We start from the raw sequence: 18,947 nt of genomic DNA on the forward strand, positions 1-18,947 counted from the left end.
CAGTGGATTAACAATACCACTGGCTTTGGAGACCACCAAAAATTCTGTCCCAGTTTTTTATGAAGTAATGGCAATTGCATTGCTGGAAGGAGACTAGGAAGAGTCTTAAAAGAAAGTTTAAAAAGCATAAGCATTTATTAATGCACTGAAGCACTAGAAAAGACTTCATAATTTCTAAAAGAATGTATACCTTATGTTACTATGCAGAGGTATTAAAGGGGTAACCAAGTGTACAGTAACTAAATAAATAAATAAAGAACTGTGACCTGGTGTGCCTGGGACAGCCTTCGCTGAAAATGCCAAGATCAGGGCAGGCTGCAAAAGGGAGAGCAGATAGGCCCCAAACTGGTGGTTAACACTGAAGTTAAACTCACCAGCCAGTCACAAACAGTGCTTCTGATTCCTCACACTGGTTATCAAGAAGCAAAAAAAGAAGAAAAAAAAAAAATTACACAGCCCCCTTTATTGCATTCCAGTTCTCTGGCTCCCAATCTGCACATAGGTCCAGAAGTTATTTAGAAAACTCTGCTCTCTATACAAAATGTTCTTCTGGGGTCAGCCACGTTACTAGGTCAGTATTCGTTTGGATCTAACCCAAAATACCATGCTGCCAGCCAATTCTTTAGTGTCTAAAGCAAAAGGTTTATTATAAGGAAAAAAGGAAGAACAAGAAGAGTTATTAAATGGTAAGGCAGTCAGATACATACAGAGACTTCAAAGTCCATATATCCGGTTCTTAGCAGCATTGGTGAGTGCTGGTTTGAAAGTCCCTCTAGAACACATCCACATCCGCTCCTTTGTTCAGAGCTTCATTTGTAGAAAAGTTACTCCAGAGGTAAGAAACAGGAATGAAGACAAAATGGAGATGATGCACCTGCTTTTTTATTTCAAGTTGTCTCCCATAAACTTAAACTAAATTTGTAAAATTAAACAGTACATTTTGTAATGGTTATTTTGGTTTACTTAAGTCCCAGCCCTGCAACTTTTTCTATACGAAAGGATCTGTGCACTTATGCATGTTAATTGGGACTCACATAAGTGCAGGGCTCCTCCTGTTTTGAGCAAGCTGCAGAATTGAGGTCTTCTTTGTTAACTTATGAATTACATAAACTCCATGATGACTTCCATTCAGTATTGCAAATTAGTGGGGTTCTGCTTTGCAGTAAATTCATGATTGATTAATTTGTTTTTTTAAGTAATGTCTTTGCACATCTTGGATTGGAGACAATGTTCTGGTTAATTTAAAAAAAAAATCCATCAAACTGATGTAACACACATAGTAAGGAATATAATAGTTTCCTGTAGTAGATCCTTGTGGGGCACAGAAGCTTGATAACAACTCCTTAATGGTGTCAAGTATCAGAGGGTTAGCCGTGGTAGTCTGGATCTGTAAAAAAACAGAGTCCTGGGGCACCCTATAGACTAACAGACGTATTGGAGCACCCACGAAAGCTTATGCTCCAATACGTCAGTTAGTCTATAAGGTGCCACAGGACTCTTCATCGCTTTTTACAACTTCTTAATGAAAAGTCATCTGGGTTACTGATGGATTTGCAGTATTCCAGGGTTCTAAATGTGTTACTTTAGGAGAGCCCAGAGTTCACTAAGTGATATGCCTCCAGTTTCGTGTGTTCTGAATGGATTGTGAGGGTATTTAATTTTCCATGGAATGCAGTAGCTATATCTTGTAGATTGTTCAGTTTGGATAACAATCTCTGTTAAGAGGTAGCTTCTTCTTGGGGCCACAGATTGCAGGAGAAGACTATCAGACTTCGAAGATACCTTGCTGCCTCTGCTTTAGTTTTCCTTTATGCACGTTCAAGCGGGCTGGGTCTCCTCACCAACATTACTTAGTAGAGATATTAAGTAATAAAGTAAAAGTTCCCAGACAAAGCAGCTCTGAAACACCTAGTTTTTGCCTGGGCAACAACAAGCTCTGTGTCTAAAATGAGGGGGGGGGGGGAAATAAATAAATAAATACATAAATAAAAACAATTCTGGACATCAAGTTTAAAACTGTTGGCTGTTTCTATTGTCTGGTTGTTAAATGTATATTAGTAGTCTTATATATGGATTTGTGAATGAAGAACTAGCATTATTTTAAATTACTAGTTTCCCATTGATCCTATTATCAGGGTCACCTGGAGTCCCTATTATTTAAATCATAGAGAATGAAAATTCTGATTAGATAGTCTAGTCTTGTGGTTCTCAAACTTTTTTTTCCACGGACCACTTGTACCATTAGCTAACTATTGTAAAGCGCTTTGGATAAAAGCACTATCTTAAAAAAAAAACCTTAATAATCGTTTTTTTGTTCTACAAACGAAAGCACACACAACTCATATTTTAATATCTGTAGTCTTACCTTTCTAATGCGATGGATGTGCTCTCTCTCCCCGGCCGCAGCAGCCCCCGACCTGGGGCTGGGAAGGAGGGGGCGTCTCTCCCCGGCAGCCGCAGCCCTGGAGCTGGGGAAAATCGCCTCCTTCTCTGGCCACTGCAGCCCTGCACGTCCCAAATTTCCTCCACCCCCTCTTCTCATCCCACTGCCCCCTCCCACCTATACCCTATTTCCCCCCAAGCCCACCACCTCACTTTACACGTGCATCTTCTCCAGGGTCCAAGCACCTAATTAGTGTAGCCACACTAGCGCGGCTCCACTAATTAGGTGGTTGGCCCTTCATTTTCTCATGTGCGGCCGCCCAGGTGTGCACCTTAGAGGGAACTATCAGTGGACCACCTGAATGGAGCTCGCGGACCACTGGTGGTCTGCAGACCACAGTTTGAGAACCTCTGATCTAGTCTATCCACCCACCTTTGTAAGATTTTTCCTTGTGTTAGATGCTTCAATGTTTTGCTTAGTCCAAACAGGATTTTCATGGGCCTGTTAAAGAGATGAGAATACATAACAGGCAAACTTTGATGGGAACTCTGCAACTGTAACCTATAACTAGGGCCCTACCAAACTCACAGGCCATTTTGGTCAATTTCACGGTCATAGGATTTTAAAAATAATAAATTTCATAATTTCAGCTATTTAAATCTGACATTTCATGGTGTTGTAATTGTAAGGATTTTGACCCAAAAGGAGGTGTGTGTGGGGGAGATCCGCAAGGTTATTGTAGGGGGGGGTTGTGGGATTGCTACCCTTACTTCTACCCTGCTGCTGGCGGCGGTGCTGACTTCAGACTGGGCAGCTGGAGAGTGGTGACTGCTGGGCAGGAGCCCAGCTCTAAAGGCAGAGCCGCCGTCAGCAGCAGCGCAGAAGTAAGGATGGCATGGTATGATATTGCCACCTTTACTTCTGTGCTGCTGCCTGCAGAGCTGAGCCCTCAGTCAGCAACCGCCACTCTGTCTGCCCAGCGCTGAAGGCGGCAGCGCAGAAATAAAGGAGGCATGATATGGTATTGCCACCCTTACTTCTGTGCTGCTGCTGGTGGGGCGCTGCCTTCAGAGCTGCGTGCCTGGCTAACAACCGCCACTCTCTGGTTGCCCAGCTCTGAAGGCAGCACTGAAGTAATGGTGACAATACTGTGACCAGTGGTGGATTATGCTTTTCTGGGGCCCAGGGCCAGAACAAGTGGGAGCCCCTCCACACCCCTTCCAACTGTAGTTGCCCCCATCTCCCTTCCCCCCCCCCCCCACTCCTGCCGGGGAGGGGTCAGGGCGCGGGGGCTTCCCCTGCTCCCCGGTAGGAGCGCCGGTCGGGCAGAGTGGGGCAAGCCCCCATGCCCCAACCCTGTTCCCCAGCAGGAGCGCAGGGTGGGTAGAGCGGGGCGTGGGGGTGCCCACTTTTCTGGAGCGCCCCAATTGGCTGGGGCCTCATTGACCAAGTGGCTAATCTGCAACTGACCGTGACTCCCCTAAAACAGTGGTTCCCAAACTGGGGTTTGTGAAATGTTACAGGGAGTTCTCGGGGGAAAAAATTCCCTAATGGCGGATAGAGCTGTCCGTAGGGACCCCGGGCAGCACGGGACCAGCAGCCCAGAGCCCCTGGACTTCCAAGAGCTAAGCAGATCAAAGCAAGCATATCTATCACACTGAGGAGATTTAAACTTCAAGTCTCCTTATAAGACTTAGAAAGGGAGATGGATATTTTTTGCTGTTTTTAAAAGTAAATAGGCAGCTAGTATGGTTTGTTTTTAAAATTATTATGAAGAACAAGTTTAAACATTGTTGTAACGTGTGTTGTTTACCTGGACTGTTCAAGACCTGAATGCTTGTGTAGGAGGAACACTTTGAGTTGGCTTCTTAATACCTTCATGCTGTTTCACAGCTGATACTCCTTGCTGAAACATAGGAGCCTTGTCTTATAACAGGCTTATTCAAAGTGATACAAGCTATGAAAGTGAGATCTTGGAAGAGTGTTGCCATTTTCATAATGTAATAAAAATACTGTAATGATCAATAATAATTAATAATAGTGTGTAATAAACATGTCATTAAAAACAAATTTTATATTTCCAAGATCATTGCTTTTTATAATTTATACTCAGGTAAAGGAGACAATCCCTGGAAATATTCATTTTTAGGAGGGGGTTCGCGAGACTTGACATTTTAGTGAAAGCGGTTCACAGTTGTTAAAGTTTGGGAACCACTGCCCTAAAATAACCTTGCGACCCCACTCCCACCCCCGCAAGTCCATTTTGGGTCAGGACTCCCAATTTGAGAAATGCTGGTTCCCCTCGTGAAATCTGTATAGGGTAAAAGTATAGTATTGGGTAAAAGCACACAAAAGACCAGATTTCACAGGGGTAGACCAGCTTTCACGGTCCATGACGTGTTTTTCATGGCCGTGAATTTGGTAGTGCCCTATTTATAACCATTAGGAAAGCACACAAAGACCAAATGTGGAGGGAATGAGTGAAGGAAGGAATTCGAAATAACCTCCTAAAATCAAAAGGTTGAAAACTTACTTTATGACTGTAGACCTGGTTTTGAAGCACAATTGCTTTGGGATTGAGGGTCATAGCATTACAATTTAGAGCTCCTTTTCCCTCTCTGGCGGTGGAATTGGAGTGGCTGGTGCTAATCTTCATGTATAATACAGGGCCTGTGAATTGTAGTCAGGGTCTCATAAGTTTTGTTCTTGTATGGAGTCTTTATTTAAAAGGGGGTTTCAGAGAGAATCTTTTTATAGATGAAAATGTTTTAATTTGTTTTCACATTTATGTTTTTCATAAAAGCTGCTGATAGCAAACGGTAAAATAAAAAAAACAACCTATTCTAAATATCTCTGTGCAACTTTTCTCTTAAGGTTTGTTGGCATCCAAAGCTGTTGTTGTGGATGGTGCTGAAAAAAAGGAAGGCAACAAAGAAACAGCTCCAGTCCTGGAGCAGGTATGAAATGGTAGAGTTTGATTCTTTTGCAAGGTTCCCACTGGAGTGTGCCATGGAGATATAGTATCCATAACAAAATTGCCCCTTAAGAAACAGCAATAGGGAACTAAATATTTGATCTTATGTTTACATCTCTGCGTAGCCAGAAGCATACAAGTAAATTGACACAAATGACAGTGTTAACTTTAATTTTCATAAATGAGTTACTGTCTCCAAGGAATCAAAGGCTAGTAAACAGCGGTCCCAAGGTTTTATAGCTGAAACCATGCCTATAACTGGCTAAGAAAAAGACCCTTACACAAATTTGATTTGTGGTTTGAAACAGGGTTTTTGGCATCTAGTAAAACTTCTTTTGTAAGAAGTTTCTTTTCTATTGTAAGAATTGGTGTTGTAGACTGTGCGTGTTTTATGAACTGTTCAATGAGCCATACATTTTGCTAAGATGTATATTTTAATACATACAAAAAAGAAACTTTAATGTTAGGGGTCTGATTTAAAACCACTTATTTGAAGAATTGAAGGTTGCCTCCCTATCTCTGGCTCATTCCATTGTGTTCAGGTGTTGCTTGAGTCTCAGAATTGTGCATGATCTTGCATGCTAAAAGGGCTGACTACCTAAGCACAGTAAAGCAAGCTAAGGATGAAGTGGCAGCCTTAAATCTTGATATTTTTGCTTTTGTTGGCTTAAATAAGATCCTTAATGTAGTTTTAATATGGCTTTTTTGTATTAATTTTTTTTTTTTTTTTTTTAATGGTTTGTTTTAAACAAACCAACTGAAAAGAGCACTTCCTTTCTTCACTAGCCCCACCACGCTCTTAAAACAATCCCTACCCCAAACTTTGATACTCTGTTTCTTGCAACTGGTTCTTTAGTCCTGATATATAGTGGCATTGCTATGGTTTTTCCATTGACCCTGGGTTTGAGACGCTTAGATCCAATACAGAGTGCTGTCAATGGAAAGTTATGGTTCTACTTTTAATGCTGCCACTGTAATGGTTAATTCTGAGCTACTAAGGTGTCAATGCATTGACTGATCTTTTGCATAATGGTTTGATATATTGACATGATATTCCACTTTTCCAATCTTTGCATATTAAAGATGCTATAATTTCTTAGTACTTTTGTATAATACTTTCTGTGTGCAAAAAACTGTGAGATGTCTGACAGCATGACATTTCTGGAAGAATCATTACACTGTAAATCTTACTGTGCAGAGTTCCATTGAAATAAATGGGATTTTGTCACTTAAGACTGTATGCAACAGTATAGATTACAGTGCATATTAAAAGAAACTTCTGAATAGTAACTTCTTAATCTAAAATAACTCGGCTGTTTCTATTTTTACTTTGTTGATTAGAAATAATAACAAAAAATCCAGAAGGGACTGTCACCATTCACTGACTAATGGTCTGCAAAACATTTTTGAAAATACTTGTTTTAGTTGTGTTCTTAAACAAAAAAAGCATCCAAAACCCAACAAATGTACTACCGGTACTTCGCCCCTTTCTTCTAACTGAAAAGAAAAACAAAAAACCTATCAAACATAAACTGATTAAGTCGGGGTGGGAGTGTCTGAGCTCAAATTTTTTTTTGCTAAATTCCAGCCCAAATGCAAATTAAAATGGCCGAGTTATAAACCCCTAAAATGGCAAAGCTGACAGCCCTTAATTACAGAGGTGTACTGTCTGCTACCACTGTAATACTGATTGGGTAAATGTCTTGTAGTGTGTTTTTAAATAATGTAATACAGGACACAGTAATATTCAGGCCAACAGCCAAAAACATACTGTGCTGATGAAATTATATTTATAACTTTTTTTAGTTTACAACTGTCTTAAACCCAAAAACCTCAGACTATTACATGTAGATTCAGTAGTTTATTTAAGTGTATTAGGGTTATGTAATGTTATATTTCCTTTTGAGCAAGACCTGCTTAGATGAATAACTTTAATTCATTAAGTTTTTTTTTAATGTTAGTTTGTCCTTGTTAAGAGGTTAAGCACCTTATCAAAATATTAATTTAATTTTTTAAATCTTGTTTAAATAACTTTGTAATTTGAAAGTAATGGACGCTGTAGTAATGTCTTTCACATATGTGAAGATGAACAATAAAATTGTTTATTTAAAAGTTATGGCTCTAATTAATTTCTGGTAATACCTTTTGTAATCAGCATAGGTATACTCTACAGTTCATGGAATATTTTATTTAAATGAATAAACTTCACTTAAATCACGTGTATAATGAGCTGATTCAAGGATAAAACGGGGGATAACTGAATGGGACACTTTGCACCGGAATTTTACATGGTACTTCCAGCATGCCATTCATGTAGCATGCAAGGATGCCCTTTTTTTAAGTATGTCGTGTGTGCTGCTTTTTTTTTAATATTTCCACTGGAACTTGCAGCTCCCATGTTCCAATGGAAAAGAGAGTTTCTATTCAATACCAAAAATGCAGTCCTCTGAAGTACGGAGGTCTGAAAACTGGGAAATGCCCCCAAATCGTCAGTGGAGTGAAATCTTTTTGGAGAAAGTGGTGCGCACATTCTAGAAACAAAAGTTTACACTTTCATAATTATGGTTTTGTTAGCTAACATAATACCATGATGCATATTCAACTGGGCAATAGATGAAACAAAATTTGAGGTCATGTGTTCAGATATGTACAAGCTGCCATCTTTGGGCAAATACTAACACTGTTACAGATTACTCCGCTTGTAGGAGAACCTCCTTCTAGCAAAAAATTTAAAATTCTAATTGTTGTAAAGTCAGATGGATTGTTTTTAAATATTTCAGTACATGCATTAAAAAGAAGGGTGAAAATTTTCAGCTTTAGAAAATGCAGCATATTTTGCTTTTCAGAAACTGGTTTTTTTAACCTACATTTTATCTGCTTGTTTTTTTACAGTTAGCAATCTATTTAACCCTGTGGTGCTAGAAGTTGCGATTTCATGAAACATTAACACAAGCAAGTAGTGTGGTGAAATCCAGACTCCCAGCACTGAAAGGGATTGTGCTCAAATTTCATCATTGTTTGTTGTTCTAAGACTTTCCTTAAAGGGGCACTGTCAACCTTTTCAGATTCTTCATCAAAACTGAAGTAAATTTGTGGAAAATGACATCCAACTTCTAAATATTTATTTTAAATTGATGACTCTTACTGAGAAACTTCTGTTTTGTGGTGTGATCACAACAAAGCTAACATACCTACTTCCCATTCTGGTTAGTAGCAACAGTGTTCTTCTCTAAGTCATTCTTTATTCTTGCCGAAAACATTGATGATGATGGCTCGTAATGAGAGAGAGAGAGATGGACATGAAAAGGATTTTATTGTATTAGAAAAACAGCAAAATGCACTATTTGTCAAATAGAAATTAGATAGTTGGTAAGAGAAAATAATGTTTTAAAGCTTTTTTTGAGGGTATTGCAAGCAATGAGAAATGAAGAAAAACTTTTAAGCATGAAAGTCATTGGCAGTGTCCCTTTAAAAACAAACAGATTGCTCAACTTTTACTTTGATACATTTGAGTCTGTTTTTCATTTGTATTGGAAATGATAAATGTTGCTTTAAAAATGTTTTTGAAAAAATGTTTTTGAATACTAAAGATGCTAAAAAAAAGATCAAAGTAGAATACAAGAACCACAATGAAGAAACTGAAATAAAAGTATCAATTTCTTATTATTTATTCAGGAGATTTCACCTAAACCTCAAAGTCAGAAAAAAAATGAAGCTGATATTAGCAGTTCTACCAACACTCAGAAACCTGCACTGTTATCCTCAACTTTGTCTTCAGGAAAGGCTCGCAGCAAGAAATGCAAACAAGAATCTGGAGATTCTTCTGGGTGTATAAAGCCCCCTAAATCACCACTTTCCCCAGAGTTAATACAAGTCGAGGATTTGACGCTGGTCTCTCAGCTTCCTTCTTCTGTGATAAATAAAACTAGTGAGCACAGACATTTTAAAAAATACCATAATTACTTATAGTCATAAGAAATATACAGAAAAATAATTGATTGTAAATTAATGTTGCTTTTTACAATGAATCTGCTTTTTTTATAAAAAAAATTCAAACGTAAGTGGGTGCATTAGGGATAGCTCAATCTTATAAAAAGTAAAGTCACATAACATGGTGTGTGAATTATGGTGCAAGTAATAATGGCACTTTTATGGTAGTAGAAAGTCATGGCTTTTAATGATTTAAGTTCCATTGTATGAATCTCCACACTAATGGTAATAGTGATACAGGAGAAAACAAACACCTCTACTTAAAGGGCCTGATTCATTAAAAATATGTGCAGTTTTCTTGCGGATCTTTCCTTTCCATCATTGAGGAACTCTGCCTTCAGTCGACTGTTTTGATGTACCTGTTGGCTGCACGGTCCTTCACACTACATGATATTTCCTCTAAATCTGATGTGAGAGAGAAGATGGGGTCAACTTCTTTGATGGGAAAATAAAGGAAGTTGTCCTGTGTAGGGTGAAAACACCTTAGTAGTTCAGCCTTTTTAAAGCATAAAACTGGTTTTCAAAATATCAAGATATTGTTGGTGGACGGAGGAGTTGGTGAAACTTATCTGCTGCATAACATCCTTGAATGATTTGATTACATTTTTGAGCAATTGCAATCTTGCTTTATATATTTTATTTTTGCTGGAGATGGATAGTGTAGCTTTTTCAGATTTGTTTTGAGCTTCACCTCTTAAAGACACTTTCTTGCTTCAAAGAAGGCGAAGTCATGCGGTCAACAGTTATAACTAACATGGGTTTCTGTAAAGCAAAAGCCTAAGTTTTGCTTCACTCCCAGAGCTGTGACAAAATAAGGCCTGAAGAGGACTCCTTCATCACATGTTGCATCCTTACATCTACAGTTGACATCTTCTTGAGGAGATAAATGTCTCTTAATCTTGTAGCAAATTTTAATTGAATGGGGGAGGGAAATAAGCCAATTAAGTTTTCTGTATTCTCTCAATAAATATCATTGGTTTTAAATCATGTTATAAATTTCCCCCACAAAACACTGCCATCCACACATGTTGCAATACCCCCAAGATGTCGGTAAGTAGTTTTGCTTGAGGAGGTTTTGTGTTTTGGACTGAAGCTACGCATCTGCTTGCCATTTAAAAAAAAAAAAAATCTGTAACTTCATTGCCTAGGTACTTATTTTTTTTATTATGGTTTGTAACAGCTCCCACCTCTTTTTGACTTTTTTAAAAATAGAAATGTAATTTTTGTTGCTACTGCAAATCTTTAGTATGACACAAAGGAGTCTAGGTAAGACAAGGAGGAAAAAGAATTAATGATTTACAGAACTCTAATATATGCAGGTAAAGCACATTTCTCCAAGTACAATATATGAAACATGCATAAGTGAGGTTTTATTTATTTATTTTTTTAATGAATCAGGCCTATAATATCGACAAATATTTCTCTTCATTTGAGATTCTTTATGCTGAGGTTTAAACTTCTTGCTATGTAGTGCATTGACAGTTAATGTTTCTGTATTTGCTGTTACCAGGGTGTTAATATCAGTTTAGAAGAAAGTGGAGAGATTAGAACTAAAGTGAACCATTACCTTTTGTGAATTTATTTTAAAAGTTTTATGTTAATGCTGTCCATGCTTTTTTATTTTTATTTTTTTAAGTCTTTTACTGTGACAATTATTTTGCTATACTGGAAATCCTATTGTTTCTTAAACTATAAGCTTGTCTACACTCTCATTGATTTATGGGGTGGCTCCCCTTAATGCAAATAGATTATTTGCATAAGGACCTCCTCTACATCCATGGAGGCTAGATCCTCAAATTCATATAGTAATATATTAAGCAAAAAACCAAAATCTTGCCTCAAACATTAACATTCATCTGATATTCATAGTTTTATTCATTTTTACAAAGCACAATGTGATTAGCAGTTCTGCAGAAGAGAACTATTTAAAGCATGACCCTTCTCTAGATCTTAAAATATTTCCGTAAGATTATGACATATCTCTACTTCATGAACATTGAAAGATCTCTTTTTAGGTCCGTCACAGCCAGTGAATCCCCCTAGATCCTACAAATATAGCCAGAGGAGAAGAAGATCACAGCGTTTAGCCACTTGCTCGTTGCCTGATGAGTCTATACAAAAAGTTCCTTCTCCCTCTCCAGTCACTGATGGAAAAGTGTTCTCCATCAGTGCTCAAAATCAACAGCCATCAATATCAGAGGGTAATGTATTTAATCTAATAAAGAACAACCCGAGAGAAACAATCATAAAGAATAAGACCTTTCACATTTTTTTTTCACCTAATGAGATCTTTGACTAACATTGAGTACCTTTAGCTACATGCTGTTTGTTTATTGTAACACTGCGACCCATACTGTTATTTGTCGGGCTTATATATCTTTGTTAATATTACATTCTTTCTTTTGTGTAGTACCTGATGTTGCTCATATGTCACTTGAGAAGCGTGGACCATGTCTCCCTCTTGACTTAAGCCGTAGTTTGGAAGTTACAGCGCCATTATCCACAGAATCCACTTTCCGTAATGAGTACCCCAGTAAAGAAAAGGAAGATACTCAGATGATTACATATCATTCTTCCAAAGCAGTAACTGATGGAAGAGTAGCTACAACAGCGTCAGGTAAAGAGATTCAGTTCACAAGCAGTTAGGTTTATAGCTGCAGGGAATGTAAGTGTATTGTTCAGTCATACAAAATGAAGGGATAGGTTTTCTGTTATAAGCTTTCAAGTCTTCCACTCCTCCTGGGATCCTTTCGGATTCTCTGTCTTCTCTCAGCTTTGAATTGCATTAGTGCTTTGGTTCTAATGTTCTTCAAGGTGAATCTGGTTTTATACTACAGATAGGGATCGAAAGCTCAAGTGCAGCAATTTTGAAAAGGAGCATAAATATCCACAGATATTTGCTGTCAGATGTTAAACTCAGGAATTCCCATTTGTCTTTTTTAGCTTTAGGTTTAAAATTTAGGAATATAAATTTAACTTTCTTTAGCCGGTCTTGATTTGACTTTTTTCTTCATTTGTTTGATTGGGAAAATACAGTAATGCTTGTAGAGTGGGATTTTCAAAAGCAGTCAATGTTGGTCTAGCTCTCCTCTCATTTAAAATCCACTGGATGTTTTCCAGTGACCTCAATGGGAGAAATATGACGCCAAAGTTGAACATTTCTGAAAATCCCCCTTTAATTTATAAGTTTATAGCCCTGATCCTACCCTCTGTTCCCTTGTGTCAGTGTAGAGCCCCACATAGAAGGCCTGAGAGTTGTTTAACTAAAGTGATTAAAAATGCAAAAAGTAATAACTTTTTACTGTCCTTTTAATTTGGAGACCGTCTTGTTCTCTTAAAGAAAATTTTGTGCAATAAATTATTAAAAATATAGAAACATTCTTAAATATTTGTAGCTCACTATTTGAAGTATTGTGTTCAAATGAGACTGTACATTCTTATCAGGAAAAATTAAATGTCATTGTGTAGATAATGATATATTCATGGAATAACTTTCATGGCCTCACTCTTGGAAAGATACCACCCTATGCACATTCCTGTTATCTCCACATAGGTTGATTTTTCTGCCCATTCACAGCCTTAGTTACTTAGTTCCAGGCAGGAATTATTCGGTGAAACTCTGTGACCTGTGTTATGCAGAAGATTAAACTAGATTATCATAATTGCCCCTTCTGCCATTAAAATCTATGAATCTATAAAATAGGTATATTTTTAAGATAAAGCGGACCATAAATATTTCCAATTTTCATTTGTTAAATTTTTAAAAATATTGCTCTTCTCTACTTCTCCAGTGAAACTTCGTGCATGTGACTCAGTCTTCTCTTGTCTGATTGTGGTATATTACAAACAGTAATTTATAAGAATTCTCCAGTGCATTGAAATGTAGTGTGTACTTCAGATTCTATAACAATTTTTCATATCATACTTCCCTCAGGGTGCTCAAAAGCAGAGCTAGAGATTCCATAGAGAATTACTTGTACAGAAACCCACTTATTGAATGTGGATGCCCAGTGTCTTGAGCTCAGAGCTATTTAGAAAAGCTGTGTCCATTGGGGCTGCATGTATTCCCCCATCAAAAAATTTGTGTGTTCAGAGCCAGGTTACAAAAGAGGTACCAGCAGCACCAGCTACCATCTGTTCCTGTTTTGTCATAGCTCGCTGCAAGTGTTATGACCATCAGCTTTACAATTTCATTATTTATTCCAATTTTCCTGCTGAATCTGTGTTGGGCGGGGTGATTGCTGGTTAGTTTAATGTAATTAGTATTGCTTTGTAGGTGTTTGCTTTGTTGCAGAGTATCCTCTTGGCACTAGCTTAGGATCTGAGTGGTTTGGTCCTGGTCACTAACTAACTGTTTCTTCACTCAGTGAATGTCATTATACTGCTTCAGTGAATGGGCCTGGTTTTAGTCCAGGCTATGGATGATCCTGACCAAAAAACCAAACAAACAGGCTTTGAACAAAGCGTGCTGTGGCTCAGAAATATTTTGACACATCGGTACTTGTATTGTTTACTCTGTCTCAGAGAAGACTATTTCCTGAGGTGTGCTGGTTTGTCTGTGGCTTTTACATCTTGGGCCCAGAATGAGAGAGAGTATTTACAGCTCTGCCTTCTGCAGGAGGCTGTGAAAGCTAATTTGATGGATCTGATTTCTACAGATCCTGGTCTCTCTAAGGTTAACAGTGCTTGTTGGCGCCACATAAGATTCAAAGTAGTCTGCTTCAGCTTTGAGGGAATCAGTCCGTGGGTGCCAGGTACCTGTTGTTTCTGTCCCTCTGGGTCTGTGGCTTGATCATTCTGCTTTTTGGAGATGGCAGTGCTTGTTCTGAATAGGGATGTAAAATGTTAACTGGTTAAGCGATTAACCGATAAGTATCAGTCTTATTGATAAGGTATTATGGTTACCATTTAAACTCTGGCTGCGGGACTTCGCTGCTGGCCCCCCACGCGTCCGGGGTCCCAGCCTCCCTGAGGTCCCAGGCATGCTGGCAGCTGGGAACTGCTGCGTGGGGTGGGGCTAGCAGCGAGCGGAGTCTCTAGGCATTGAGCCAGGACCCTGGTGCCCAGGGTGGCAGCAGAGCCTAATGGTTAAAATTTTACTGGTTAAACATTCAATAGTTTAAATGTTTACTTTTTTTAAAACGTTATTTACATCCCTAGTTCTGAAGTCTCCTTTATTCCAGTGCCTCAAAGTCAAACAGGAGGACCTGCTCTATCTTGAGCTTCCATGCTGTTTTTCTGTCCTGAGGAAGGTCAGGTGAGTTTTCTAGGTGGCATGCGGCAGACCAGCCACCTGAACAGCATATGTGCTATGGTTGGAACGATAGGTCTGAGGCAGTTGAGCTATTTGGATCTTAAGCTTCCATAGGGAGTCTTGGATCTGAGGACCCAATCATTGGGTGTCCTGATAAGCCTGTGTTCTTGAATTAGAGTGGGCTTCTGTCTGTGCCATATTCATCCATGGTTGTCATAGGTCTTCTGAGCCTGATAACTCGAGTTTGCCTTATAGTCTTCCTTCTTCATCTTTGAAGAAGTCCTTCCTTCCAAGGGCTACCCAACTTAGCCTTGGCATCATCAGGGACAGGCTTTGAAGCTCCTTTGGTCTACTCTCAGCTTTGGAAGACCCTTATGCACTTTTGAAGGGGTCTGGTCTTCTCCTAGATAGGCATTTACATACATGGGTTTCTCCATACCACTTTCTGCAGATTTCCTTTCCTTGGGGAGCTTTTGGACAATGTGGGTCTTTGAGGAGCAATCGCCACTGGCTCCTTTTTTGCCCAAATACACTAGAATCACACACATCTATTCCTGTTAGCTTCTCCTTTCTGAGGAAAACTAGAGTTTTTACCCATGTTGTCTTACCACACTTCCATCTTGAGAGCTGTTACCTTCTTTGATCAGGAATGAGGATAACCTAGACAGAAATCCTGCCAGAACTGGAGGATGGCTGATGATGTGGAAGTCACGGATTGTACTGAATTTAGGCTAGCTTCTTCCACATCCTTTGAGAAGACAGTGGTGGCAATGTCTCCATTGGAGGACTGCAGTTTCAGAATCTGTTCGGAGCACTGGCTGAAGTTTTGAATCTGTTTCTCAACTACCCCCAGAAAATACACACTGATTTTTGACATGCTCAGAAGTAAACAAAAGAGTTGAGTCAAGTTGCTCTTCTAGATCATTTTGACCTTGCAGGACTAGGGATACACATTGCACATTATAGAGGCAATGTAATCAAAGAACAGTTATTGGTGAATATCTTTCTACTGAAGAGTGCTTTCTTCCATTATAATTTGGATATTGGAGGCATATAGCTGCTGTAGCTGGCTGCAGTTAGCTTTCAAAGATAGTTTGTTCTAGGAGAGCAGCCAGCAATAATAGCAGAAATTATCTGGAAAATCTGAAGCATATACTTGCTGTATATTTGAACAGAATAAACCTCTCCAACTCTGGTGATTCACCAAGTAGAATTTAAAGATCCCAGGGCTCTGACAATAAGAAAGCATGTTAACTCAAATGTGCCCCCAAACATTAACATTTCCTGTTCTACTGTTGTGAGCTGTTTCTGAGTACATCAGACCTTCTCTACTGGTCTGCACAGTTATAGAAATAGCAATATTTAACTTATGATTTGTATAATTCTTGAGTATAATAGGTATTATGTAAAAACATCCTGTCTGTCCAGATTCACTGTAGTTTTGTAGGAGTTCCTGTGAGTAGAGGACATGTAGCTCTATTGTTTCCCTACTACTTTATTATGTATAAGGCATTTATTATGGGAAAGTTTGGGCATAGAGATGAGTTTAGCATTCAGATCTGAACAAGGTGATTGCCATTCATAAAGCATATTCTGATGGAAGAGGTTTATCATCAAATCTTTACTATTCCCTTGCCAGTGGCAGCCAGTTTTACTTGCAGATAATCTTCCAGCAGTCAAATCTGTCAAAGTTTCTGTTTGAAATTTCAAACATGCTACTGTGAACCTGATGCACTAAATTATAGTATAACACTTCCTCCTTTTCATGTGGAAAATGATCTCGCATGAAAGTTCAGTGTGCTCTTGTCTCAGGGGACTTACAGTTAGATAAGAGACTAGGGTTTACTTCTCAGCTCTGCCAAAGACTTTCTGATGTTGAGCATGTCACTTTATCTCTCTCTGCATAAGTTTTCTCATCTGTGATATGGAATTATCTCAGAAAAGTGTAATAAGGCTAAATTAATATTAATAAAGCACAGTGAGGTCCTGGGATAGAGAGTGCTATAAAAATGCAAGATATTACCAGTATTCCTATTATTGTCCACAACGTACAGAAGCAGATGGAGCTGTAATATTTAGATAGAGGAAAAATGCTATTATCCCAAGACTCAAAGAAAAATGGTACCTATTTTTCTCACCTTGAATAAACTGAAATGTATTAAGTTTATCATGACTTCTGAGGCTAGAGATAGAGGGGCCATTTGGACAAAGTGATGCCATTTATGGACCTGGAAGTGTTTGACTCTAGTGTAGGAGATAAGCCATTTTTTTTTTTAAAAGTAGATCATATTTAATTGTGGAAAAAGAACATTAAATATTTATTCATGCTTAGCAAAGCTTTTCTTTTGTCAAACCATTAACATGTTGCTTTTCAAAGGGGAGGGCAGTGAAAAATTGAGCTTTTCTGCAATGAAGTGCAAAACACATACTCTGCAATTAACTTCTTACATGTATGCTTCAAGCAAAGGCAGGTATGTTTTCCAAAATGTACAGCTTGTGATTCTATAAGAAACAAAAGAACACTATAATCCAGTTCCTCGGACTATTAACTATGTAGGTCTACCACTCTCTTTGGTATCTACATATAGATACTGATACACTTTCTTCAACTTATTATTTAATATTTGTATTGAGGTAGTGCCTAGAGATCCCAGATGGGGATGGTGTCCCCCTGTGTATTCTAGACAAGGTACACACATATACGATGAAAAGACAGTCCCCTACCCAAAATGCTGACAATCTAAGTAATCTTATTTGCTTTTCCAGCACCTAGCCTATTGCAGACGTTCAAAACCTGATCAATATAAATGTATTAAAAAGATGCTTGATTGATATTGAGCTGGCAGAACAAATTGCAGTTCTTTTGAAAACTGACAAAATTCTAAATTCAACTGTCATGTCTTCCATTATTTCCACAGTTTTCCACCATTTTGATGCCACTAACTGAAACAGAACCACCTTCTTCTTTGGAGTAGCGAACAGTATGTTCAGTTTTAAGTGCAAGGAGGGAATTCAATGTTACATTTTTAGCTTCTGGATCTCAGCTGCTGCTTCTTGTTCTGGGCTCAGCCTAAAGTTGTAGTTAGGAGTTATGTTGACTAAGTAATGGAAAAGGTGTATAGTTTTATCAGAATTATTTTTCCAAATTTGTCTTTCGTTCTTGTGAGTTAAAACAAGTCTGCTCTCCAATGAGACTGTGACAAGTATCCACGGACAGCCTGTAAACTGTTATGTCCCTCTGAAAGCTATTGCATTTGTACCATTAGTGCTTCATTGTAGGTTTCCTGTGTAAAATACAGGCTTTGTTTTGATCAAAAACCTCCTTATACTCCGCAAATTTTACATGATTATGGAAATTAAATGCAAATATCAACATGCAGTCTTCCTATTTTGCTATTTAACAACTCTTGACAGTGTTTATACTTTAACACAATTATCTATTTTTAATGATCCAGTCCATTCAGTCCCTTGTTTTCTACCATTTTCTTCAAGCTTAGACATGTCAGATGAATTCATTCATTGATAATTTTGATCGCTTGATTCCAGTAACTCAATAGCTAGCCATTTCTGTATATTGAATTATCAGTGTTCTCATCTACCCAGTTTCCTGACACAGTACTAGCAAACCAAGCCTCCCAGCAGTTCACAGATCCATCTACACCCTGTCTTCATTCATTGAGAGTTCATTCCAATCACTAGTCATGCCCTTGTCTCCAATGATTTCTGCCATTGCTTGTCCCCTGTAGGGTTCCAGGCAGTTTTGTGGAGTTCTTCTGTTTCCTAATAGGCAAACAAGAACCTTAATGTTCTCATCACTCTAAACTTTTAGAAGAGTGAGTTTTCATGCACTGATTGAAATTAAAATGTCCATGATATATATTTGAAAATATATTTTCATGTAAATACTTCCGAGTGCAGAAGCTCCAAAAATGAAAAAAACAAAATCCATATTTTTTAGGAAAGCCCTGACTATACTGGGCTTATCTATGCTTAAAGGTATTACAATGTTAAGGGATGTGAGATATATATATATATATATATATATTTTTTTTTTTAACTGACATAGTTATTCTGGTAAAAACCCTAGAGTAGACAGTGTTATACCAGTATAAAACACTTAATAGTGGTATAGGTTCTTAGGCATTGCCAAACTGGAATAGGTTTTGCTAGAATAAGCTATTTTATACCAATATACATGTATTTGCACTTGAGGGTCTATGCTGCTTTAACCATGTAGTCCACATATATTTGAACTGAAATCAGTCTTTCCATTATCTCATGGAGGTTTCAAAACTCACCGTAGAGGTAATGATATAGACATCGATTGCTCACATCTGGTTCTTCAG

The 18,947-nt window shown here is 38.2% G+C and overlaps 1 protein-coding gene across 31 annotated transcripts in view; it reads left to right on the forward strand.

The window, feature by feature from the left end:
- The window catches only part of PHF20L1 (PHD finger protein 20 like 1), an 86,385-nt gene that overhangs the window by 36,108 nt on the left and 31,330 nt on the right, over positions 1 to 18,947 (forward strand). For 20 of the 31 annotated variants that reach the window (XM_065586187.1, XM_065586194.1, XM_065586186.1 and 17 more), the window contains 4 exons: positions 5,258 to 5,340; positions 9,033 to 9,285; positions 11,363 to 11,548; positions 11,758 to 11,964. In XM_065586187.1, coding sequence (XP_065442259.1) covers positions 5,258 to 5,340; positions 9,033 to 9,285; positions 11,363 to 11,548; positions 11,758 to 11,964 — 729 coding nt within the window. Of the gene's footprint in view, positions 1 to 5,257; positions 7,470 to 9,032; positions 9,286 to 11,362; positions 11,549 to 11,757; positions 11,965 to 18,947 lie in introns of those variants that run through there. The other 11 variants (XM_065586198.1, XM_065586209.1, XM_065586210.1 and 8 more) reach the window with 2 other exon arrangements.

Source organism: Chrysemys picta, chromosome 2 (genome assembly GCF_011386835.1).
Source record: "Chrysemys picta bellii isolate R12L10 chromosome 2, ASM1138683v2, whole genome shotgun sequence".
Taxonomy (NCBI): Eukaryota; Metazoa; Chordata; order Testudines; family Emydidae; genus Chrysemys; species Chrysemys picta.